The sequence below is a fragment of the Scyliorhinus torazame genome, chromosome 27, assembly GCF_047496885.1.
Source record: "Scyliorhinus torazame isolate Kashiwa2021f chromosome 27, sScyTor2.1, whole genome shotgun sequence".
Classification (NCBI taxonomy): domain Eukaryota; kingdom Metazoa; phylum Chordata; class Chondrichthyes; order Carcharhiniformes; family Scyliorhinidae; genus Scyliorhinus; species Scyliorhinus torazame.
In genome coordinates this window covers 36792371-36820279 of record NC_092733.1, presented here as the reverse complement: position 1 = coordinate 36820279, position 27909 = coordinate 36792371, and the positions used below count along the sequence as shown (strand labels likewise).

Sequence of the window (27909 nt, the reverse complement as noted above, 5' to 3'; positions counted from 1 at the left end):
ACACCGCCCCGATACCGAGGAGCAGAGAATCACCGCAACCGGGCCACACCGCCCCGATACCGAGGAGCAGAGAATCACCGCAACCGGGCCACACCGCCCCGATACCGAGGAGCGGAGAATCACTGTAACCGGGCCACACCGCCCCGATACCGAGGAGCGGGGAATCACTGTAACCGCGCCACACCGCCCCGATACCGAGGAGCGGAGAATCAACCGCAACCGCGCCACACCGCCCCGATACCGAGGAGCGGGGAATCGCCGCAACCGGGCCACACTGCCCCGATACCGAGGAGCAGAGAATCACTGTAACCGGGCCACACCGCCCCGATACCGAGGAGCGGGGAATCACCGCAACCGGGCCACACCGCCCCGATACCGAGGAGCGGGGAATCACTGTAACCGGGCCACACCGCCCCGATACCGAGGAGCGGAGAATCACTGTAACCAGGCCACACCGCCCCGATACCGAGGAGCGGGGAATCACCGCAACCGGGCCACACCGCCCCGATACCGAGGAGCAGAGAATCACTGTAACCGGGCCATGCCGCCCCGATACCGAGGAGCAGAGAATCACCGCAACCGCGCCACTCCGCCCGGATACCGAGGAGCGGGGAATCACCGCAACCGGGCCACACCGCCCCGATACCGAGGAGCGGGGAATCACCGCAACCGGGCCACACCGCCCCGATACCGAGGAGCAGAGAATCACCGCAACCGCGCCACACCGCCCCGATACCGAGGGGCGGGGAATCACTGTAACCGGGCCACACCGCCCCGATACCGAGGAGCAGAGAATCACTGTAACCGGGCCACACCGCCCCGATACCGAGGAGCGGAGAATCACCTCAACCGGGCCACACCGCCCCGATACCGAGGAGCGGAGAATCACCGCAACCGGGCCACACCGCCCCGATACCGAGGAGCGGGGAATCGCCGCAACCGGGCCACACCGCCGCGCTACCGAGGAGAGGAGATTCACTGTAACCGGGCCACGCCGCCCCGATACCGAGGAGCGGAGAATCACTGTAACCGGGCCACACCGCCCCGATACCGAGGAGCGGAGAATCACCGCAACCGGGCAACACCGCCCCGATACCGAGGAGCGGAGAATCACTGTAACCGGGCCACACCGCCCCGATACCGAGGAGCGGAGAATCACTGTAACCGGGCCACGCCGCCCCGATACCGAGGAGCGGAGAATCACCGCAACCGGGCCACACCGCCCCGATACCGAGGAGCGGGGAATCGCCGCAACCGGGCCACACCGCCCCGATACCGAGGAGCGGGGAGTCACTGTAACCGCGCCACACCGCCCCGATACCGAGGAGCGGAGAATCACCGCAACCGGGCCACACCGCCCCGATACCGAGGAGCAGAGAATCACTGTAACCGGGCCATGCCGCCCCGATACCGAGGAGCAGAGAATCACCGCAACCGCGCCACACCGCCCCGATACCGAGGAGCGGAGAATCACCGCAACCGGGCCACACCGCCCCGATACCGAGGAGCAGAGAATCACTGTAACCGGGCCACACCGCCCCGATACCGAGGAGCGGGGAATCACTGTAACCGGGCGACAGCGCCCCGATACCGAGGAGCAGAGAATCACTGTAACCGGGCCACACCGCCCCGATACCGAGGAGCAGAGAATCACTGTAACAGGGCCACGCCGCCCCGATACCGAGGAGCAGAGAATCACCGCAACCGGGCCACACCGCCCCGATACCGAGGAGCAGAGAATCACCGCAACCGGGCCACACCGCCCCGATACCGAGGAGCGGAGAATCACCGCAACCGGGCAACACCGCCCCGATACCGAGGAGCGGAGAATCACTGTAACCGGGCCACACCGCCCCGATACCGAGGAGCGGAGAATCACTGTAACCGGGCCACGCCGCCCCGATACCGAGGAGCGGAGAATCACCGCAACCGGGCCACACCGCCCCGATACCGAGGAGCGGGGAATCGCCGCAACCGGGCCACACCGCCCCGATACCGAGGAGCGGGGAGTCACTGTAACCGCGCCACACCGCCCCGATACCGAGGAGCGGAGAATCACCGCAACCGGGCCACACCGCCCCGATACCGAGGAGCAGAGAATCACTGTAACCGGGCCATGCCGCCCCGATACCGAGGAGCAGAGAATCACCGCAACCGCGCCACACCGCCCCGATACCGAGGAGCGGAGAATCACCGCAACCGGGCCACACCGCCCCGATACCGAGGAGCAGAGAATCACTGTAACCGCGCCACACCGCCCCGATACCGAGGAGCGGGGAATCACTGTAACCGCGCCACACCGCCCCGATACCGAGGAGCGGGGTATCACTGTAACCGGGCCACACCGCCCCGATACCGAGGAGCAGAGAATCACCGCAACCGGGCCACACCGCCCTGATACCGAGGAGCAGAGAATCAAAGCAACCGGGCCACACCGCCCCGATACCGAGGAGCGGGGAATCACCGCAACCGGGCCACACTGCCCTGATACCGAGGAGCGGAGAATCACCGCAACCGGGCCACGCCGCCCCGATACCGAGGAGCAGAGAATCACTGTAACCGGGCCACACCGCCCCGATACCGAGGAGCAGAGAATCACCGCAACCGCGCCACACCGCCCCGATACCGAGGAGCAGAGAATCACTGTAACCGCGCCACACCGCCCCGATACCGAGGAGCGGAGAATCACCGCAACCGGGCCACACCGCCCCGATACCGAGGAGCGGGGAATCACTGTAACCGCGCTACACCGCCCCGATACCGAGGGGCGGGGAATCACCGCAACCGGGCCACACCGCCCCGATACCGAGGAGCAGAGAATCACTGTAACCGGGCCACACCGCCCCGATACCGAGGGGCGGGGAATCACCGCAACCGGGCCACACCGCCCCGATACCGAGGAGCGGAGAATCACTGTAACCGGGCCACGCCGCCCCGATACCGAGGAGCGGAGAATCACTGTAACCGGGCCACACCGCCCCGATACCGAGGAGCGGGGAATCACCGCAACCGGGCCACAACGCCCCGATACCGAGGAGCAGAGTATCACTGTAACCGGGCCACGCCGCCCCGATACCGAGGAGCAGAGAATCACCGCAACCGGGCCACACCGCCCCGATACCGAGGAGCGGAGAATCACTGTAACCGGGCCACACCGCCCCGATACCGAGGAGCAGAGAATCACCGCAACCGCGCCACACCGCCCCGATACCGAGGAGCGGAGAATCACTGTAACCGGGCCACACCGCCCCGATACCGAGGAGCGGGGAATCACTGTAACCGGGCCACACCGCCCCGATGCCGAGGAGCAGAGAATCACCGCAACCGGGCCACACCGCCCCGATACCGAGGAGCGGAGAATCACTGTAACCGGGCCACACCGCCCCGATACCGAGGAGGGTGGAATCACCGCAACCGCGCCACACCGCCCCGATACCGAGGAGCGGGGAATCACCGCAACGGGACCACACCGCCCCGATACCGAGGAGCAGAGAATCACCGCAACCGGGCCACACCGCCCCGATACCGAGGAGCAGAGAATCACCGCAACCGGGCCACACCGCCCCGATACCGAGGAGCGGAGAATCACTGTAACCGGGCCACACCGCCCCGATACCGAGGAGCGGGGAATCACTGTAACCGGGCCACACCGCCCCGATACCGAGGAGCAGAGAATCACTGTAACCGGGCCACACCGCCCCGATACCGAGGAGCGGGGAATCACCGCAACCGGGCCACACCGCCCCGATACCGAGGAGCGGGGAATCACTGTAACCGGGCCACACCGCCCCGATGCCGAGGAGCGGAGAATCACTGTAACCGGGCCACACCGCCCCGATACCGAGGAGCGGGCAATCACCGCAACCGGGCCACACCGCCCCGATACCGAGGAGCAGAGAATCACTGTAACCGGGCCACGCCGCCCCGATACCGAGGAGCAGAGAATCACCGCAACCGCGCCACTCCGCCCGGATACCGAGGAGCGGGGAATCACCGCAACCGGGCCACACCGCCCCGATACCGAGGAGCGGAGAATCACCGCAACCGGGCCACACCGCCCCGATACCGAGGAGCGGGGAATCACCGCAACCGGGCCACACCGCCCCGATACCGAGGAGCGGAGAATCACCGCAACCGGGCCACACCGCCCCGATACCGAGGAGCGGAGAATCACCGCAACCGCGCCACGCCGCCCCGATACCGAGGAGCGGGGAATCACCGCAACCGGGCCACACCGACCCGATACCGAGGAGCAGAGAATCACCGCAACCGCGCCACACCGCCCCGATACCGAGGGGCGGGGAATCACTGTAACCGGGCCACACCGCCCCGATACCGAGGAGCAGAGAATCACTGTAACCGGGCCACACCGCCCCGATACCGAGGAGCGGAGAATCACCGCAACCGGGCCACACCGCCCCGATACCGAGGAGCGGAGAATCACCGCAACCGGGCCACACGCCCCGATACCGAGGAGCAGAGAATCACCGCAACCGCGCCACACCGCCACGATACCGAGGGGCGGGGAATCACTGTAACCGGGCCACACCGCCCCGATACCGAGGAGCAGAGAATCACTGTAACCGGGCCACACCGCCCCGATACCGAGGAGCGGAGAATCACCGCAACCGGGCCACACCGCCCCGATACCGAGGAGCGGAGAATCACCGCAACCGGGCCACACCGCCCCGATACCGAGGAGCGGGGAATCGCCGCAACCGGGCCACACCGCCGCGCTACCGAGGAGAGGAGATTCACTGTAACCGGGCCACGCCGCCCCGATACCGAGGAGCGGAGAATCACTGTAACCGGGCCACACCGCCCCGATACCGAGGAGCGGAGAATCAACGCGACCGGGCCACACCGCCCCGATACCGAGGAGCGGAGAATCACTGTAACCGGGCCACACCGCCCCGATACCGAGGAGCGGAGAATCACTGTAACCGGGCCACGCCGCCCCGATACCGAGGAGCGGAGAATCACCGCAACCGGGCCACACCGCCCCGATACCGAGGAGCGGGGAATCGCCGCAACCGGGCCACACCGCCCCGATACCGAGGAGCGGGGAATCACTGTAACCGCGCCACACCGCCCCGATATCGAGGAGCGGAGAATCACCGCAACCGCGCCACACCGCCCCGATACCGAGGAGCGGAGAATCACCGCAACCGCGCCACACCGCCCCGATACCGAGGAGCGGAGAATCACCGCAACCGGGCCACACCGCCCCGATACCGAGGAGCAGAGAATCACTGTAACCGCGCCACACCGCCCCGATACCGAGGAGCGGTGAATCACTGTAACCGCGCCACACCGCCCCGATACCGAGGAGCAGAGAATCACCGCAACCGGGCCACACCGCCCCGATACCGAGGAGCAGAGAATCACCGCAACCGGGCCACACCGCCCTGATACCGAGGAGCAGAGAATCACCGCAACCGGGCCACACCGCCCCGATACCGAGGAGCGGGGAATCACCGCAACCGGGCCACACTGCCCTGATACCGAGGAGCGGAGAATCACCGCAACCGGGCCACGCCGCCCCGATACCGAGGAGCAGAGAATCACTGTAACCGGGCCACACCGCCCCGATACCGAGGAGCAGAGAATCACCGCTACCGCGCCACACCGCCCCGATACCGAGGAGCAGAGAATCACTGTAACCGCGCCACACCGCCCCGATACCGAGGAGCGGAGAATCACCGCAACCGGGCCACACCGCCCCGATACCGAGGAGCGGGGAATCACTGTAACCGCGCTACACCGCCCCGATACCGAGGGGCGGGGAATCACCGCAACCGGGCCACACCGCCCCGATACCGAGGAGCAGAGAATCACTGTAACCGGGCCACACCGCCCCGATACCGAGGGGCGGGGAATCACCGCAACCGGGCCACACCGCCCCGATACCGAGGAGCGGAGAATCACTGTAACCGGGCCACGCCGCCCCGATACCGAGGAGCGGAGAATCACTGTAACCGGGCCACACCGCCCCGATACCGAGGAGCGGGAAATCACCGCAACCGGGCCACACCGCCCCGATACCGAGGAGCGGAGAATCACCGCAACCGGGCCACACCGCCCCGATACCGAGGAGCGGAGAATCACTGTAACCGGGCCACACCGCCCCGATACCGAGGAGCGGAGAATCACTGTAACCGGGCCACGCCGCCCCGATACCGAGGAGCGGAGAATCACCGCAATCGGGCCACACCGCCCCGATACCGAGGAGCGGGGAATCGCCGCAACCGGGCCACACCGCCCCGATACCGAGGAGCGGGGAATCACTGTAACCGCGCCACACAGCCCCGATACCGAGGAGCGGAGAATCACCGCAACCGCGCCACACCGCCCCGATACCGAGGAGCGGAGAATCACCGCAACCGCGCCACACCGCCCCGATACCGAGGAGCGGAGAATCACCGCAACCGGGCCACACCGCCCCGATACCGAGGAGCAGAGAATCACTGTAACCGCGCCACACCGCCCCGATACCGAGGAGCGGGGAATCACTGTAACCGCGCCACATGGCCCCGATACCGAGGAGCGGGGTATCACTGTAACCGGGCCACACCGCCCCGATACCGAGGAGCAGAGAATCACCGCAACCGGGCCACACCGCCCTGATACCGAGGAGCAGAGAATCACCGCAACCGGGCCACACCGCCCCGATACCGAGGAGCGGAGAATCACCGCAACTGGGCCACGCCGCCCCGATACCGAGGAGCGGGGAATCACTGTAACCGCGCTACACCGCCCCGATACCGAGGGGCGGGGAATCACCGCAACCGGGCCACACCGCCCCGATACCGAGGAGCAGAGAATCACTGTAACCGGGCCACACCGCCCCGATACCGAGGGGCGGGGAATCACCGCAACCGGGCCACACCGCCCCGATACCGAGGAGCGGAGAATCACTGTAACCGGGCCACGCCGCCCCGATACCGAGGAGCGGAGAATCACTGTAACCGGGCCACACCGCCCCGATACCGAGGAGCGGAGAATCACCGCAACCGGGCCACACCGCCCCGATACCGAGGAGCAGAGAATCACTGTAACCGGGCCACGCCGCCCCGATACCGAGGAGCAGAGAATTCCCGCAACCGGGCCACACCGCCCCGATACCGAGGAGCGGAGAATCACTGTAACCGGGCCACACCGCCCCGATACCGAGGAGCAGAGAATCACCGCAACCGCGCCACACAGCCCCGATACCGGGGAGCGGAGAATCACTGTAACCGGGCCACACCGCCCCGATACCGAGGAGCGGGGAATCACTGTAACCGGGCCACACCGCCCCGATACCGAGGAGCAGAGAATCACCACAACCGGGCCACACCGCCCCGATACCGAGGAGCGGAGAATCACTGTAACCGGGCAAAACCGCCCCGATACCGAGGAGGGTGGAATCACCGCAACCGCGCCACACCGCCCCGATACCGAGGAGCGGGGAATCACCGCAACGGGGCCACACCGCCCCGATACCGAGGAGCAGAGAATCACCGCAACCGGGCCACACCGCCCCGATACCGAGGAGCAGAGAATCACCGCAACCGGGCCACACCGCCCCGATACCGAGGAGCGGAGAATCACTGTAACCGCGCCACACCGCCCCGATACCGAGGAGCGGAGAATCACTGTAACCGCGCCACACCGCCCCGATACCGAGGAGCGGAGAATCACTGTAACCGGGCCACACCGCCCCGATACCAAGGAGCAGAGAATCACCGCAACCGCGTCACGCCGCCCCGATACCGAGGAGCGGAGAATCACCGCAACCGCACCACACCGCCCCGATACCGAGGAGCGGGGAATCGCCGCAACCGGGCCACACCGCCCCGATACCGAGGAGCAGAGAATCACTGTAACCGGGCCACACCGCCCCGATACCGAGGAGCGGGGAATCACCGCAACCGGGCCACACCGACCCGATACCGAGGAGCAGAGAATCACCGCAACCGCGCCACACCGCCCCGATACCGAGGGGCGGGGAATCACTGTAACCGGGCCACACCGCCCCGATACCGAGGAGCAGAGAATCACTGTAACCGGGCCACACCGCCCCGATACCGAGGAGCGGAGAATCACCGCAACCGGGCCACACCGCCCCGATACCGAGGAGCGGAGAATCACCGCAACCGGGCCACACGCCCCGATACCGAGGAGCAGAGAATCACCGCAACCGCGCCACACCGCCACGATACCGAGGGGCGGGGAATCACTGTAACCGGGCCACACCGCCCCGATACCGAGGAGCAGAGAATCACTGTAACCGGGCCACACCGCCCCGATACCGAGGAGCGGAGAATCACCGCAACCGGGCCACACCGCCCCGATACCGAGGAGCGGAGAATCACCGCAACCGGGCCACACCGCCCCGATACCGAGGAGCGGGGAATCGCCGCAACCGGGCCACACCGCCGCGCTACCGAGGAGAGGAGATTCACTGTAACCGGGCCACGCCGCCCCGATACCGAGGAGCGGAGAATCACTGTAACCGGGCCACACCGCCCCGATACCGAGGAGCGGAGAATCAACGCGACCGGGCCACACCGCCCCGATACCGAGGAGCGGAGAATCACTGTAACCGGGCCACACCGCCCCGATACCGAGGAGCGGAGAATCACTGTAACCGGGCCACGCCGCCCCGATACCGAGGAGCGGAGAATCACCGCAACCGGGCCACACCGCCCCGATACCGAGGAGCGGGGAATCGCCGCAACCGGGCCACACCGCCCCGATACCGAGGAGCGGGGAATCACTGTAACCGCGCCACACCGCCCCGATATCGAGGAGCGGAGAATCACCGCAACCGCGCCACACCGCCCCGATACCGAGGAGCGGAGAATCACCGCAACCGCGCCACACCGCCCCGATACCGAGGAGCGGAGAATCACCGCAACCGGGCCACACCGCCCCGATACCGAGGAGCAGAGAATCACTGTAACCGCGCCACACCGCCCCGATACCGAGGAGCGGTGAATCACTGTAACCGCGCCACACCGCCCCGATACCGAGGAGCAGAGAATCACCGCAACCGGGCCACACCGCCCCGATACCGAGGAGCAGAGAATCACCGCAACCGGGCCACACCGCCCTGATACCGAGGAGCAGAGAATCACCGCAACCGGGCCACACCGCCCCGATACCGAGGAGCGGGGAATCACCGCAACCGGGCCACACTGCCCTGATACCGAGGAGCGGAGAATCACCGCAACCGGGCCACGCCGCCCCGATACCGAGGAGCAGAGAATCACTGTAACCGGGCCACACCGCCCCGATACCGAGGAGCAGAGAATCACCGCAACCGCGCCACACCGCCCCGATACCGAGGAGCAGAGAATCACTGTAACCGCGCCACACCGCCCCGATACCGAGGAGCGGAGAATCACCGCAACCGGGCCACACCGCCCCGATACCGAGGAGCGGGGAATCACTGTAACCGCGCTACACCGCCCCGATACCGAGGGGCGGGGAATCACCGCAACCGGGCCACACCGCCCCGATACCGAGGAGCAGAGAATCACTGTAACCGGGCCACACCGCCCCGATACCGAGGGGCGGGGAATCACCGCAACCGGGCCACACCGCCCCGATACCGAGGAGCGGAGAATCACTGTAACCGGGCCACGCCGCCCCGATACCGAGGAGCGGAGAATCACTGTAACCGGGCCACACCGCCCCGATACCGAGGAGCGGGAAATCACCGCAACCGGGCCACACCGCCCCGATACCGAGGAGCGGAGAATCACCGCAACCGGGCCACACCGCCCCGATACCGAGGAGCGGAGAATCACTGTAACCGGGCCACACCGCCCCGATACCGAGGAGCGGAGAATCACTGTAACCGGGCCACGCCGCCCCGATACCGAGGAGCGGAGAATCACCGCAATCGGGCCACACCGCCCCGATACCGAGGAGCGGGGAATCGCCGCAACCGGGCCACACCGCCCCGATACCGAGGAGCGGGGAATCACTGTAACCGCGCCACACAGCCCCGATACCGAGGAGCGGAGAATCACCGCAACCGCGCCACACCGCCCCGATACCGAGGAGCGGAGAATCACCGCAACCGCGCCACACCGCCCCGATACCGAGGAGCGGAGAATCACCGCAACCGGGCCACACCGCCCCGATACCGAGGAGCAGAGAATCACTGTAACCGCGCCACACCGCCCCGATACCGAGGAGCGGGGAATCACTGTAACCGCGCCACATGGCCCCGATACCGAGGAGCGGGGTATCACTGTAACCGGGCCACACCGCCCCGATACCGAGGAGCAGAGAATCACCGCAACCGGGCCACACCGCCCTGATACCGAGGAGCAGAGAATCACCGCAACCGGGCCACACCGCCCCGATACCGAGGAGCGGAGAATCACCGCAACTGGGCCACGCCGCCCCGATACCGAGGAGCGGGGAATCACTGTAACCGCGCTACACCGCCCCGATACCGAGGGGCGGGGAATCACCGCAACCGGGCCACAACGCCCCGATACCGAGGAGCAGAGAATCACTGTAACCGGGCCACACCGCCCCGATACCGAGGGGCGGGGAATCACCGCAACCGGGCCACACCGCCCCGATACCGAGGAGCGGAGAATCACTGTAACCGGGCCACGCCGCCCCGATACCGAGGAGCGGAGAATCACTGTAACCGGGCCACACCGCCCCGATACCGAGGAGCGGAGAATCACCGCAACCGGGCCACACCGCCCCGATACCGAGGAGCAGAGAATCACTGTAACCGGGCCACGCCGCCCCGATACCGAGGAGCAGAGAATTCCCGCAACCGGGCCACACCGCCCCGATACCGAGGAGCGGAGAATCACTGTAACCGGGCCACACCGCCCCGATACCGAGGAGCAGAGAATCACCGCAACCGCGCCACACAGCCCCGATACCGGGGAGCGGAGAATCACTGTAACCGGGCCACACCGCCCCGATACCGAGGAGCGGGGAATCACTGTAACCGGGCCACACCGCCCCGATACCAAGGAGCAGAGAATCACCGCAACCGCGTCACGCCGCCCCGATACCAAGGAGCAGAGAATCACCGCAACCGCGTCACGCCGCCCCGATACCGAGGAGCGGAGAATCACCGCAACCGCACCACACCGCCCCGATACCGAGGAGCGGGGAATCGCCGCAACCGGGCCACACCGCCCCGATACCGAGGAGCAGAGAATCACTGTAACCGGGCCACACCGCCCCGATACCGAGGAGCGGGGAATCACCGCAACCGGGCCACACCACCCCGATACCGAGGAGCGGGGAATCACTGTAACCGGGCCACACCGCCCCGATACCGAGGAGCGGAGAATCACTGTAACCGGGCCACGCCGCCCCGATACCGAGGAGCAGAGAATCACCGCAACCGCGCCACTCCGCCCGGATACCGAGGAGCGGGGAATCACCCCAACCGGGCCACACCGCCCCGATACCGAGGAGCGGAGAATCACCGCAACCGGGCCACACCACCCCGATACCGAGGAGCGGGGAATCACCGCAACCGGGCCACACCGCCCCGATACCGAGGAGCGGAGAATCACCGCAACCGGGCCACACCGCCCCGATACCGAGGAGCGGAGAATCACCGCAACCGCGCCACGCCGCCCCGATACCGAGGAGCGGGGAATCACCGCAACCGGGCCACACCGCCCCGATACCGAGGAGCAGAGAATCACCGCAACCGCGCCACACCGCCCCGATACCGAGGGGCGGGGAATCACTGTAACCGGGCCACACCGCCCCGATACCGGGGAGCAGAGAATCACTGTAACCGGGCCACACCGCCCCGATACCGAGGAGCGGAGAATCACCGCAACCGGGCCACACCGCCCCGATACCGAGGAGCGGAGAATCACCGCAACCGGGCCACACCGCCCCGATACCGAGGAGCGGGGAATCGCCGCAACCGGGCCACACCGCCGCGCTACCGAGGAGCAGGGAATCACCGCAACCGGGCCACACCGCCCCGATACCGAGGAGCGGAGAATCACTGTAACCGGGCCACACCGCCCCGATACCGAGGAGCGGGGAATCACTGTAACCGCGCCACACCGCCCCGATACCGAGGAGCGGAGAATCACTGTAACCGGGCCACACCGCCCCGATACCAAGGAGCAGAGAATCACCGCAACCGCGTCACGCCGCCCCGATACCGAGGAGCGGAGAATCACCGCAACCGCACCACACCGCCCCGATACCGAGGAGCGGGGAATCGCCGCAACCGGGCCACACCGCCCCGATACCGAGGAGCAGAGAATCACTGTAACCGGGCCACACCGCCCCGATACCGAGGAGCGGGGAATCACCGCAACCGGGCCACACCGCCCCGATACCGAGGAGCGGGGAATCACTGTAACCGGGCCACACCGCCCCGATACCGAGGAGCGGAGAATCACTGTAACCGGGCCACACCGCCCCGATACCGAGGAGCGGGGAATCACCGCAACCGGGCCACACCGCCCCGATACCAAGGAGCAGAGAATCACTGTAACCGGGCCACGCCGCCCCGATACCGAGGAGCAGAGAATCACCGCAACCGCGCCACTCCGCCCGGATACCGAGGAGCGGGGAACCACCGCAACCGGGCCACACCGCCCCGATACCGAGGAGCGGAGAATCACCGCAACCGGGCCACACCGCCCCGATACCGAGGAGCGGGGAATCACCGCAACCGGGCCACACCGCCCCGATACCGAGGAGCGGAGAATCACCGCAACCGGGCCACACCGCCCCGATACCGAGGAGCGGAGAATCACCGCAACCGCGCCACGCCGCCCCGATACCGAGGAGCGGGGAATCACCGCAACCGGGCCACACCGCCCCGATACCGAGGAGCAGAGAATCACCGCAACCGCGCCACACCGCCCCGATACCGAGGGGCGGGGAATCACTGTAACCGGGCCACACCGCCCCGATACCGGGGAGCAGAGAATCACTGTAACCGGGCCACACTGCCCCGATACCGAGGAGCGGAGAATCACCGCAACCGGGCCACACCGCCCCGATACCGAGGAGCGGAGAATCACCGCAACCGGGCCACACCGCCCCGATACCGAGGAGCGGGGAATCGCCGCAACCGGGCCACACCGCCGCGCTACCGAGGAGAGGAGATTCACTGTAACCGGGCCACGCCGCCCCGATACCGAGGAGCGGAGAATCTCTGTAACCGGGCCACACCGCCCCGATACCGAGGAGCGGAGAATCACCGCAACCGGGCCACACCGCCCCGATACCGAGGAGCGGAGAATCACTGTAACCGGGCCACACCGCCCCGACACCGAGGAGCGGAGAATCACTGTAACCGGGCCACGCCGCCCCGATACCGAGGAGCGGAGAATCACCGCAACCGGGCCACACCGCCCCGATACCGAGGAGTGGGGAATCGCCACAACCGGGCCACACCGCCCCGATACCGAGGAGCGGGGAATCACTGTAACCGCGCCACACCGCCCCGATACCGAGGAGCGGAGAATCACCGCAACCGCGCCACACCGCCCCGATACCGAGGAGCGGAGAATCACCGCAACCGCGCCACACCGCCCCGATACCGAGGAGCGGAGAATCACCGCAACCGGGCCACACCGCCCCGATACCGAGGAGCAGAGAATCACTGTACCGCGCCACACCGCCCCGATACCGAGGAGCGGGGAATCACTGTAACCGCGCCACACCGCCCCGATACCGAGGAGCGGGGTATCACTGTAACCGGGCCACACCGCCCCGATACCGAGGAGCAGAGAATCACCGCAACCGGGCCACACCGCCCCGATACCGAGGAGCGGGGAATCACCGCAACCGGGCCACACTGCCCTGATACCGAGGAGCGGAGAATCACCGCAACCGGGCCACGCCGCCCCGATACCGAGGAGCAGAGAATCACTGTAACCGGGCCACACCGCCCCGATACCGAGGAGCAGAGAATCACCGCAACCGCGCCACACCGCCCCGATACCGAGGAGCAGAGAATCACTGTAACCGCGCCACACCGCCCCGATACCGAGGAGCGGAGAATCACCGCAACCGGGCCACACCGCCCCGATACCGAGGAGCGGGGAATCACTGTAACCGCGCTACACCGCCCCGATACCGAGGGGCGGGGAATCACCGCAACCGGGCCACACCGCCCCGATACCGAGGAGCAGAGAATCACTGTAACCGGGCCACACCGCCCCGATACCGAGGGGCGGGGAATCACCGCAACCGGGCCACACCGCCCCGATACCGAGGAGCGGAGAATCACTGTAACCGGGCCACGCCGCCCCGATACCGAGGAGCGGAGAATCACTGTAACCGGGCCACACCGCCCCGATACCGAGGAGCGGGAAATCACCGCAACCGGGCCACACCGCCCCGATACCGAGGAGCGGAGAATCACCGCAACCGGGCCACACCGCCCCGATACCGAGGAGCGGAGAATCACTGTAACCGGGCCACACCGCCCCGATACCGAGGAGCGGAGAATCACTGTAACCGGGCCACGCCGCCCCGATACCGAGGAGCGGAGAATCACCGCAATCGGGCCACACCGCCCCGATACCGAGGAGCGGGGAATCGCCGCAACCGGGCCACACCGCCCCGATACCGAGGAGCGGGGAATCACTGTAACCGCGCCACACAGCCCCGATACCGAGGAGCGGAGAATCACCGCAACCGCGCCACACCGCCCCGATACCGAGGAGCGGAGAATCACCGCAACCGGGCCACACCGCCCCGATACCGAGGAGCAGAGAATCACTGTAACCGCGCCACACCGCCCCGATACCGAGGAGCGGGGAATCACTGTAACCGCGCCACATGGCCCCGATACCGAGGAGCGGGGTATCACTGTAACCGGGCCACACCGCCCCGATACCGAGGAGCAGAGAATCACCGCAACCGGGCCACACCGCCCTGATACCGAGGAGCAGAGAATCACCGCAACCGGGCCACACCGCCCCGATACCGAGGAGCGGAGAATCACCGCAACTGGGCCACGCCGCCCCGATACCGAGGAGCGGGGAATCACTGTAACCGCGCTACACCGCCCCGATACCGAGGGGCGGGGAATCACCGCAACCGGGCCACACCGCCCCGATACCGAGGAGCAGAGAATCACTGTAACCGGGCCACACCGCCCCGATACCGAGGGGCGGGGAATCACCGCAACCGGGCCACACCGCCCCGATACCGAGGAGCGGAGAATCACTGTAACCGGGCCACGCCGCCCCGATACCGAGGAGCGGAGAATCACTGTAACCGGGCCACACCGCCCCGATACCGAGGAGCGGAGAATCACCGCAACCGGGCCACACCGCCCCGATACCGAGGAGCAGAGAATCACTGTAACCGGGCCACGCCGCCCCGATACCGAGGAGCAGAGAATTCCCGCAACCGGGCCACACCGCCCCGATACCGAGGAGCGGAGAATCACTGTAACCGGGCCACACCGCCCCGATACCGAGGAGCAGAGAATCACCGCAACCGCGCCACACAGCCCCGATACCGGGGAGCGGAGAATCACTGTAACCGGGCCACACCGCCCCGATACCGAGGAGCGGGGAATCACTGTAACCGGGCCACACCGCCCCGATACCGAGGAGCAGAGAATCACCACAACCGGGCCACACCGCCCCGATACCGAGGAGCGGAGAATCACTGTAACCGGGCAAAACCGCCCCGATACCGAGGAGGGTGGAATCACCGCAACCGCGCCACGCCGCCCCGATACCGAGGAGCGGGGAATCACCGCAACGGGGCCACACCGCCCCGATACCGAGGAGCAGAGAATCACCGCAACCGGGCCACACCGCCCCGATACCGAGGAGCAGAGAATCACCGCAACCGGGCCACACCGCCCCGATACCGAGGAGCGGAGAATCACTGTAACCGCGCCACACCGCCCCGATACCGAGGAGCGGAGAATCACTGTAACCGCGCCACACCGCCCCGATACCGAGGAGCGGAGAATCACTGTAACCGGGCCACACCGCCCCGATACCAAGGAGCAGAGAATCACCGCAACCGCGTCACGCCGCCCCGATACCGAGAGGCGGAGAATCACCGCAACCGCACCACACCGCCCCGATACCGAGGAGCGGGGAATCGCCGCAACCGGGCCACACCGCCCCGATACCGAGGAGCAGAGAATCACTGTAACCGGGCCACACCGCCCCGATACCGAGGAGCGGGGAATCACCGCAACCGGGCCACACCACCCCGATACCGAGGAGCGGGGAATCACTGTAACCGGGCCACACCGCCCCGATACCGAGGAGCGGAGAATCACTGTAACCGGGCCACGCCGCCCCGATACCGAGGAGCAGAGAATCACCGCAACCGCGCCACTCCGCCCGGATACCGAGGAGCGGGGAATCACCCCAACCGGGCCACACCGCCCCGATACCGAGGAGCGGAGAATCACCGCAACCGGGCCACACCGCCCCGATACCGAGGAGCGGGGAATCACCGCAACCGGGCCACACCGCCCCGATACCGAGGAGCGGAGAATCACCGCAACCGGGCCACACCGCCCCGATACCGAGGAGCGGAGAATCACCGCAACCGCGCCACGCCGCCCCGATACCGAGGAGCGGGGAATCACCGCAACCGGGCCACACCGCCCCGATACCGAGGAGCAGAGAATCACCGCAACCGCGCCACACCGCCCCGATACCGAGGGGCGGGGAATCACTGTAACCGGGCCACACCGCCCCGATACCGGGGAGCAGAGAATCACTGTAACCGGGCCACACCGCCCCGATACCGAGGAGCGGAGAATCACCGCAACCGGGCCACACCGCCCCGATACCGAGGAGCGGAGAATCACCGCAACCGGGCCACACCGCCCCGATACCGAGGAGCGGGGAATCGCCGCAACCGGGCCACACCGCCGCGCTACCGAGGAGCAGAGAATCACCGCAACCGGGCCACACCGCCCCGATACCGAGGAGCGGAGAATCACTGTAACCGGGCCACACCGCCCCGATACCGAGGAGCGGGGAATCACTGTAACCGCGCCACACCGCCCCGATACCGAGGAGCGGAGAATCACTGTAACCGGGCCACACCGCCCCGATACCAAGGAGCAGAGAATCACCGCAACCGCGTCACGCCGCCCCGATACCGAGGAGCGGAGAATCACCGCAACCGCACCACACCGCCCCGATACCGAGGAGCGGGGAATCGCCGCAACCGGGCCACACCGCCCCGATACCGAGGAGCAGAGAATCACTGTAACCGGGCCACACCGCCCCGATACCGAGGAGCGGGGAATCACCGCAACCGGGCCACACCGCCCCGATACCGAGGAGCGGGGAATCACTGTAACCGGGCCACACCGCCCCGATACCGAGGAGCGGAGAATCACTGTAACCGGGCCACACCGCCCCGATACCGAGGAGCGGGGAATCACCGCAACCGGGCCACACCGCCCCGATACCAAGGAGCAGAGAATCACTGTAACCGGGCCACGCCGCCCCGATACCGAGGAGCAGAGAATCACCGCAACCGCGCCACTCCGCCCGGATACCGAGGAGCGGGGAACCACCGCAACCGGGCCACACCGCCCCGATATCGAGGAGCGGAGAATCACCGCAACCGGGCCACACCGCCCCGATACCGAGGAGCGGGGAATCACCGCAACCGGGCCACACCGCCCCGATACCGAGGAGCGGAGAATCACCGCAACCGGGCCACACCGCCCCGATACCGAGGAGCGGAGAATCACCGCAACCGCGCCACGCCGCCCCGATACCGAGGAGCGGGGAATCACCGCAACCGGGCCACACCGCCCCGATACCGAGGAGCAGAGAATCACCGCAACCGCGCCACACCGCCCCGATACCGAGGGGCGGGGAATCACTGTAACCGGGCCACACCGCCCCGATACCGGGGAGCAGAGAATCACTGTAACCGGGCCACACTGCCCCGATACCGAGGAGCGGAGAATCACCGCAACCGGGCCACACCGCCCCGATACCGAGGAGCGGAGAATCACCGCAACCGGGCCACACCGCCCCGATACCGAGGAGCGGGGAATCGCCGCAACCGGGCCACACCGCCGCGCTACCGAGGAGAGGAGATTCACTGTAACCGGGCCACGCCGCCCCGATACCGAGGAGCGGAGAATCTCTGTAACCGGGCCACACCGCCCCGATACCGAGGAGCGGAGAATCACCGCAACCGGGCCACACCGCCCCGATACCGAGGAGCGGAGAATCACTGTAACCGGGCCACACCGCCCCGACACCGAGGAGCGGAGAATCACTGTAACCGGGCCACGCCGCCCCGATACCGAGGAGCGGAGAATCACCGCAACCGGGCCACACCGCCCCGATACCGAGGAGTGGGGAATCGCCACAACCGGGCCACACCGCCCCGATACCGAGGAGCGGGGAATCACTGTAACCGCGCCACACCGCCCCGATACCGAGGAGCGGAGAATCACCGCAACCGCGCCACACCGCCCCGATACCGAGGAGCGGAGAATCACCGCAACCGCGCCACACCGCCCCGATACCGAGGAGCGGAGAATCACCGCAACCGGGCCACACCGCCCCGATACCGAGGAGCAGAGAATCACTGTACCGCGCCACACCGCCCCGATACCGAGGAGCGGGGAATCACTGTAACCGCGCCACACCGCCCCGATACCGAGGAGCGGGGTATCACTGTAACCGGGCCACACCGCCCCGATACCGAGGAGCAGAGAATCACCGCAACCGGGCCACACCGCCCCGATACCGAGGAGCAGAGAATCACCGCAACCGGGCCACACCGCCCCGATACCGAGGAGCGGGGAATCACCGCAACCGGGCCACACTGCCCTGATACCGAGGAGCGGAGAATCACCGCAACCGGGCCACGCCGCCCCGATACCGAGGAGCAGAGAATCACTGTAACCGGGCCACACCGCCCCGATACCGAGGAGCAGAGAATCACCGCAACCGCGCCACACCGCCCCGATACCGAGGAGCAGAGAATCACCGCAACCGGGCCACACCGCCCCGATACCGAGGAGCAGAGAATCACCGCAACCGCGCCACACCGCGCCGATACCGAGGAGCGGGGAATCACTGTAACCGGGCCACACCGCCCCGCTACCGAGGAGCAGAGAATCACCGCAACCGGGCCACACCGCCCCGATACCGAGGAGCGGGGAATCACTGTAACCGGGCCACACCGCCCCGCTACCGAGGAGCAGAGAATCACCGCAACCGGGCCACACCGCCCCGATACCGAGGAGCGGGGAATCGCCACAACCGGGCCACACCGCCCCGATACCGAGGAGCGGGGAATCACTGTAACCGCGCCACACCGCCCCGATACCGAGGAGCGGAGAATCACCGCAACCGCGCCACACCGCCCCGATACCGAGGAGCGGAGAATCACCGCAACCGCGCCACACCGCCCCGATACCGAGGAGCGGAGAATCACCGCAACCGGGCCACACCGCCCCGACACCGAGGAGCAGAGAATCACTGTACCGCGCCACACCGCCCCGATACCGAGGAGCGGGGAATCACTGTAACCGCGCCACACCGCCCCGATACCGAGGAGCGGGGTATCACTGTAACCGGGCCACACCGCCCCGATACCGAGGAGCAGAGAATCACCGCAACCGGGCCACACCGCCCCGATACCGAGGAGCAGAGAATCACCGCAACCGGGCCACACCGCCCCGATACCGAGGAGCGGGGAATCACCGCAACCGGGCCACACTGCCCTGATACCGAGGAGCGGAGAATCACCGCAACCGGGCCACGCCGCCCCGATACCGAGGAGCAGAGAATCACTGTAACCGGGCCACACCGCCCCGATACCGAGGAGCAGAGAATCACCGCAACCGCGCCACACCGCCCCGATACCGAGGAGCAGAGAATCACCGCAACCGGGCCACACCGCCCCGATACCGAGGAGCAGAGAATCACCGCAACCGCGCCACACCGCGCCGATACCGAGGAGCGGGGAATCACTGTAACCGGGCCACACCGCCCCGCTACCGAGGAGCAGAGAATCACCGCAACCGGGCCACACCGCCCCGATACCGAGGAGCGGGGAATCACTGTAACCGGGCCACACCGCCCCGCTACCGAGGAGCAGAGAATCACCGCAACCGGGCCACACCGCCCCGATACCGAGGAGCGGGGAATCACTGTAACCGGGCCACACCGCCCCGATACCGAGGAGCAGAGAATCACCGCAACCGCGCCACACCGCCCCGATACCAAGGAGCGGAGAATCACTGTAACCGCGCCACACCGCCCCGATACCGAGGAGCAGAGAATCACCGCAACCGCGCCACACCGCCCCGATACCGAGGAGCGGAGAATCACTGTAACCGCGCCACACCGCCCCGATACCGAGGAGCGGAGAATCACTGTAACCGGGCCACACCGCCCCGATACCGAGGAGCAGAGAATCACTGTAACCGTGCCACGCCGCCCCGATACCGAGGAGCGGAGAATCACTGTAACCGGGCCACGCCGCCCCGATACCGAGGAGCAGAGAATCACTGTAACCGGGCCACGCCGCCCCGATACCGAGGAGCGGGGAATCACCGCAACCGGGCGACACCGCCCCGATACCGAGGAGCGGAGAATCACCGCAACCGGGCCACACCGCCCCGATACCGAGGAGCGGGGAATCACCGCAACCGGGCGACACCGCCCCGATACCGAGGAGCGGGGAATCACTGTAACCGGGCCACACCGCCCCGATACCGAGGAGCGGAGAATCACCGCAACCGCGCCACACCGCCCCGATACCGAGGAGCGGGGAATCACTGTTACCGGGCCACACCGCCCCGATACCGAGGAGCAGAGAATCACTGTAACCGTGCCACGCCGCCCCGATACCGAGGAGCGGAGAATCACTGTAACCGGGCCACGCCGCCCCGATACCGAGGAGCAGAGAATCACTGTAACCGGGCCACGCCGCCCCGATACCGAGGAGCGGGGAATCACCGCAACCGGGCGACACCGCCCCGATACCGAGGAGCGGAGAATCACCGCAACCGGGCCACACCGCCCCGATACCGAGGAGCGGGGAATCACCGCAACCGGGCGACACCGCCCCGATACCGAGGAGCGGGGAATCACTGTAACCGGGCCACACCGCCCCGATACCGAGGAGCGGAGAATCACCGCAACCGCGCCACACCGCCCCGATACCGAGGAGCGGGGAATCACCGCAACCGGGCCACACCCCCCCGATACCGAGGAGCGGAGAATCACCGCAACCGGGCCACACCGCCCCGATACCGAGGAGCGGGGAATCACCGCAACCGGGCGACACCGCCCCGATACCGAGGAGCGGGGAATCACTGTAACCGGGCCACACCGCCCCGATACCGAGGAGCGGAGAATCACCGCAACCGCGCCACACCGCCCCGATACCGAGGAGCGGGGAATCACCGCAACCGGGCCACACCGCCCCGATACCGAGGAGCGGAGAATCACTGTAACCGGGCCACACCGCCCCGATACCGAGGAGCGGGGAATCACCGCAACCGGGCCACACCGCCCCGATACCGAGGAGCGGGGAATCGCCGCAACCGGGCCACACCGCCGCGCTACCGAGGAGAGGAGATTCACTGTAACCGGGCCACGCCGCCCCGATACCGAGGAGCGGAGAATCACTGTAACCGGGCCACACCGCCCCGATACCGAGGAGCGGAGAATCACCGCAACCGGGCCACACCGCCCCGATACCGAGGAGCGGAGAATCACTGTAACCGGGCCACACCGCCCCGACACCGAGGAGCGGAGAATCACTGTAACCGGGCCACGCCGCCCCGATACCGAGGAGCGGAGAATCACCGCAACCGGGCCACACCGCCCCGATACCGAGGAGCGGGGAATCGCCACAACCGGGCCACACCGCCCCGATACCGAGGAGCGGGGAATCACTGTAACCGCGCCACACCGCCCCGATACCGAGGAGCGGAGAATCACCGCAACCGCGCCACACCGCCCCGATACCGAGGAGCGGAGAATCACCGCAACCGCGCCACACCGCCCCGATACCGAGGAGCGGAGAATCACCGCAACCGGGCCACACCGCCCCGATACCGAGGAGCAGAGAATCAATGTACCGCGCCACACCGCCCCGATACCGAGGAGCGGGGAATCACTGTAACCGCGCCACACCGCCCCGATACCGAGGAGCGGGGTATCACTGTAACCGGGCCACAACGCCCCGATACCGAGGAGCAGAGAATCACCGCAACCGGGCCACACCGCCCCGATACCGAGGAGCAGAGAATCACCTCAACCGGGCCACACCGCCCCGATACCGAGGAGCGGGGAATCACCGCAACCGGGCCACACTGCCCTGATACCGAGGAGCGGAGAATCACCGCAACCGGGCCACGCCGCCCCGATACCGAGGAGCAGAGGATCACCGTAACCGGGCCACACCGCCCCGATACCGAGGAGCAGAGAATCACCGCAACCGCGCCACACCGCCCCGATACCGAGGAGCAGAGAATCACCGCAACCGGGCCACACCGCCCCGATACCGAGGAGCAGAGAATCACCGCAACCGCGCCACACCGCCCCGATACCGAGGAGCGGGGAATCACTGTAACCGGGCCACACCGCCCCGCTACCGAGGAGCAGAGAATCACCGCAACCGGGCCACACCGCCCCGATACCGAGGAGCGGGGAATCACTGTAACCGGGCCACACCGCCCCGCTACCGAGGAGCAGAGAATCACCGCAACCGGGCCACACCGCCCCGATACCGAGGAGCGGGGAATCACTGTAACCGGGCCACACCGCCCCGATACCGAGGAGCAGAGAATCACCGCAACCGCGCCACACCGCCCCGATACCGAGGAGCGGAGAATCACTGTAACCGCGCCACACCGCCCCGATACCGAGGAGCAGAGAATCACCGCAACCGCGCCACACCGCCCCGATACCGAGGAGCGGAGAATCACTGTAACCGCGCCACACCGCCCCGATACCGAGGAGCGGAGAATCACTGTAACCGGGCCACACCGCCCCGATACCGAGGAGCAGAGAATCACTGTAACCGGGCCACGCCGCCCCGATACCGAGGAGCGGAGAATCACTGTAACCGGGCCACGCCGCCCCGATACCGAGGAGCAGAGAATCACTGTAACCGGGCCACGCCGCCCCGATACCGAGGAGCGGGGAATCACCGCAACCGGGCGACACCGCCCCGATACCGAGGAGCGGAGAATCACCGCAACCGGGCCACACCGCCCCGATACCGAGGAGCGGGGAATCACCGCAACCGGGCGACACCGCCCCGATACCGAGGAGCGGGGAATCACTGTAACCGGGCCACACCGCCCCGATACCGAGGAGCGGAGAATCACCGCAACCGCGCCACACCGCCCCGATACCGAGGAGCGGGGAATCACCGCAACCGGGCCACACCCCCCCGATACCGAGGAGCGGAGAATCACCGCAACCGGGCCACACCGCCCCGATACCGAGGAGCGGGGAATCACCGCAACCGGGCGACACCGCCCCGATACCGAGGAGCAGAGAATCACTGTAACCGCGCCACACCGCCCCGATACCGAGGAGCGGAGAATCACCGCAACCGCGCCACACCGCCCCGATACCGAGGAGCGGGGAATCACCGCAACCGGGCGACACCGCCCCGATACCGAGGAGCGGGGAATCACTGTAACCGGGCCACACCGCCCCGATACCGAGGAGCGGAGAATCACCGCAACCGCGCCACACCGCCCCGATACCGAGGAGCGGGGAATCACCGCAACCGGGCCACACCGCCCCGATACCGAGGAGCGGAGAATCACTGTAACCGGGCCACACCGCCCCGATACCGAGGAGCGGGGAATCACCGCAACCGGGCCACACCGCCCCGATACCGAGGAGCGGGGAATCACCGCAACCGGGCGACACCGCCCCGATACCGAGGAGCGGGGAATCACTGTAACCGGGCCACACCGCCCCGATACCGAGGAGCGGAGAATCACCGCAACCGCGCCACACCGCCCCGATACCGAGGAGCGGGGAATCACCGCAACCGGGCCACACCCCCCCGATACCGAGGAGCGGAGAATCACCGCAACCGGGCCACACCGCCCCGATACCGAGGAGCGGGGAATCACCGCAACCGGGCGACACCGCCCCGATACCGAGGAGCAGAGAATCACTGTAACCGCGCCACACCGCCCCGATACCGAGGAGCGGAGAATCACCGCAACCGCGCCACACCGCCCCGATACCGAGGAGCGGGGAATCACCGCAACCGGGCGACACCGCCCCGATACCGAGGAGCGGGGAATCACTGTAACCGGGCGACACCGCCCCGATACCGAGGAGCGGGGAATCACCGCAACCGGGCCACACCGCCCCGATACCGAGGAGCGGAGAATCACCGCAACCGCGCCACACCGCCCCGATACCGAGGAGCGGGGAATCACCGCAACCGCGCCACACCGCCCCGATACCGAGGAGCGGAGAATCACTGTAACCGGGCCACACCGCCCCGATACCGAGGAGCGGGGAATCACCGCAACCGGGCCACACCGCCCCGATACCGAGGAGCGGGGAATCACCGCAACCGGGCCACACCGCCCCGATACCGAGGAGCGGGGAATCACCGCAACCGGGCCACACCGCCCCGATACCGAGGAGCGGGGAATCACTGTAACCGCGCCACACCGCCCCGATACCGAGGAGCGGAGAATCACTGTAACCGTGCCACACCGCCCCGATACCGAGGAGCAGAGAATCACTGTAACCGGGCCACACCGCCCCGATACCGAGGAGCGGGGAATCACTGTAACCGCGCCACACCGCCCCGATACCGAGGAGCGGGGAATCACCGCAACCGGGCCACACCGCCCCGATACCGAGGAGCGGGGAATCACCGCAACCGGGCGACACCGCCCCGATACCGAGGAGCGGGGAATCACTGTAACCGGGCCACACCGCCCCGATACCGAGGAGCGGAGAATCACCGCAACCGCGCCACACCGCCCCGATACCGAGGAGCGGGGAATCACCGCAACCGGGCCACACCCCCCCGATACCGAGGAGCGGAGAATCACCGCAACCGGGCCACACCGCCCCGATACCGAGGAGCGGGGAATCACCGCAACCGGGCGACACCGCCCCGATACCGAGGAGCAGAGAATCACTGTAACCGCGCCACACCGCCCCGATACCGAGGAGCGGAGAATCACCGCAACCGCGCCACACCGCCCCGATACCGAGGAGCGGGGAATCACCGCAACCGGGCGACACCGCCCCGATACCGAGGAGCGGGGAATCACTGTAACCGGGCGACACCGCCCCGATACCGAGGAGCGGGGAATCACCGCAACCGGGCCACACCGCCCCGATACCGAGGAGCGGAGAATCACCGCAACCGCGCCACACCGCCCCGATACCGAGGAGCGGGGAATCACCGCAACCGCGCCACACCGCCCCGAAACCGAGGAGCGGAGAATCACTGTAACCGGGCCACACCGCCCCGATACCGAGGAGCGGGGAATCACCGCAACCGGGCCACACCGCCCCGATACCGAGGAGCGGGGAATCACCGCAACCGGGCCACACCGCCCCGATACCGAGGAGCGGGGAATCACCGCAACCGGGCCACACCGCCCCGATACCGAGGAGCGGGGAATCACTGTAACCGCGCCACACCGCCCCGATACCGAGGAGCGGAGAATCACTGTAACCGGGCCACACCGCCCCGATACCGAGGAGCAGAGAATCACTGTAACCGGGCCACACCGCCCCGATACCGAGGAGCGGGGAATCACCACCATTCGCGCCGGAGCGCTTGGCGCGGTGCCGGTCGTGGGCTGCTGTCCGCTGGTCTGTGGGTGGGGGGGAGGCGGCTCCTTCACCGGGGGGGGGTCTGTGGGTGGGGGGGAGGCGGCTCCTTCACCGGGGGGGGGTCTGTGGGTGGGGGGAGTCGGCTCCTTCACCGGGGGGGTCTGTGGGTGGGGGGGAGGCGGCTCCTTCACCGGGGGGGGGGTCAGTGGCCCGCGATCGTGACCCAGCGATCGGCGTTCTGGCCTCTCCAGCCCCGGCCCTATTTTGTTACGCGGCCGGCCCCTGATCCCCCGCGACATGTTTCATCGGGGCCGGCACGTTGAGGAAGTCCCCCGCGCATGCGCAGGTTGGCGCGGCGCCCAGTTGGTGCCGGGAAGGGAGGCTGGAGCAGCATGATCCGCTCCAGTGCCAAGCTGGCCCCCTGTGGGGGCTAGAATCGGTGGTGCCCGCGCCCGTTCCGTGCCGTTGTGAAACACGACGGCGTTCACCGCGGTGGTGGACACTGCCTCCGTTCCGGAGAATCCCGGCCAGTATATTTACATTCCCTGGGAAACCCCTCCCGGGTTCCTCTCTGTGCTCGGTGCCTTACTGGACAACCTTCTATACACTGGGTAATAGAGATACCCCGCCCCTAGCGGGGGAGCTCGTGCTCCGCAAGGAGCATTCGCACCCTGGAGACCCCACGCTGGATATTACACGGAGAGTCCAACGGGTCTGACTGGTAGAAACAGTATTACTGGGGAGAGCCTAATGAAGGGGATAGTGTAACGAGGGGAGAGCCTAATGAGGGGATAGTGTAACGAGGGGCGAGTCTAACGAGAGGAGAATCTGACGAGGGGAGAGGCTAACAGCTGGATACAAACCCAACCTCTCCAACCTTTCCTCATTCCTGGTATTAGTCATTGAAACTGGAGGTGGCCTATTGCACAGCATGTCCTGAATGGGTTGCTATTTGTTTGAATGAAGTCCCATTCTGACCCTTGGCGTAAAAAGCTTCCAACCATGAGCCTGAGCTAGAGTATATGTTACAAAAATACAAAATGCTGGGCAATCACAAATCCCTCATTGCGCAGAAGGAGGCCATTCAGCCCACCGACCCTCCGATAGAGCACCTCACCTAGGCCCACTGCCCCACCCTATCCCTGGAACTCCGTAACGCCACCCAACCTTTGGACGCTAAGGGGCAATCTTTGGACTGTGGGAGGAAACCGGAGCACCCGGAGGAAACCCACGCAGTCACCCAAGGCCGGAATTGAACCTAGGTTCCTGGCGCGGTGAGGCAGCAGTGCTAACCACTGTGCCGCCCTCTCTCAGCAGGTCTGACAGCATCTGTGGAGAGAAGGGAGCTCACGTTTCGAGTTTGGATGATGCTTTGCCAAAGATAGAGAGAGCTGAAATTCGGCTGAGAGTTATACTGTTGTTGGCGGGGGGGGGGGCAGGGGTGCGTGTGTTGGGTGGGTGCATGGAACAGTGGAGCTGGATTGAGGGCCAGCGATCGGGATAGACAAAGATCGGAGGGAAAGTTAAAGCTTTGTCTCTCTTTCAGTTACACAGATGTTCAGCGAAATAAGGAGCGTCCAGATTCTTCTGCAAGCCCAGCTTTCACAGGTGAAAAGCAAAAGTAAGTCTTGCCTCGGCCAATGGACAGGCATGTCGCTCCATTCTGCTGGTCGCATGAGCCACATGGAGCACTCTTGAGCCAGGTATCTGTCGTTAACCAGCCTGTAACCCGCAGAGCGCCGCTAACATTTAACTCAGTGGGAACAAGGGAGAGAGAGTGGATCGGGAGAAATTGGGCAATCTCCACTTGCCAACGCCAAAATTGCGGAACGCGATTGGGCAAAGAATAGCTTCCGCTGCCGAAATCGGGGTAGGTGCCGGTATGGTGCCAAATCGGGATGCTCCGGCACCCACCGACCAACATGTTCAGCTCCTGGATCTAACCTCCGTCTTCTTCAGCCTGCCTGTACTGCACCGTTGGAGTCATCATCTGGGCTCTGGTGGCTCTTTTCCTTTTTTATGTATCAATGTCAGCCATTCAGAATATCCAATGGAGACCATCACTCACTGGGAGTGTCCACTGGGGAACTTCACCTACTAGGAGTGCCTTCAGGGACCTCGCTGA

General features: G+C 66.6%; 1 protein-coding gene across 1 annotated transcript in view; it reads left to right on the top strand.

Annotated features, from left to right (window-relative positions):
* LOC140403402 (uncharacterized) overlaps positions 1-27909 on the top strand; it is a 960939-nt gene that overhangs the window by 87526 nt on the left and 845504 nt on the right. The window contains exon 7 of the mRNA XM_072491328.1: positions 27331-27405. Coding sequence (XP_072347429.1) covers positions 27331-27405 — 75 coding nt within the window. The remainder of the gene's footprint in view (positions 1-27330; positions 27406-27909) is intronic.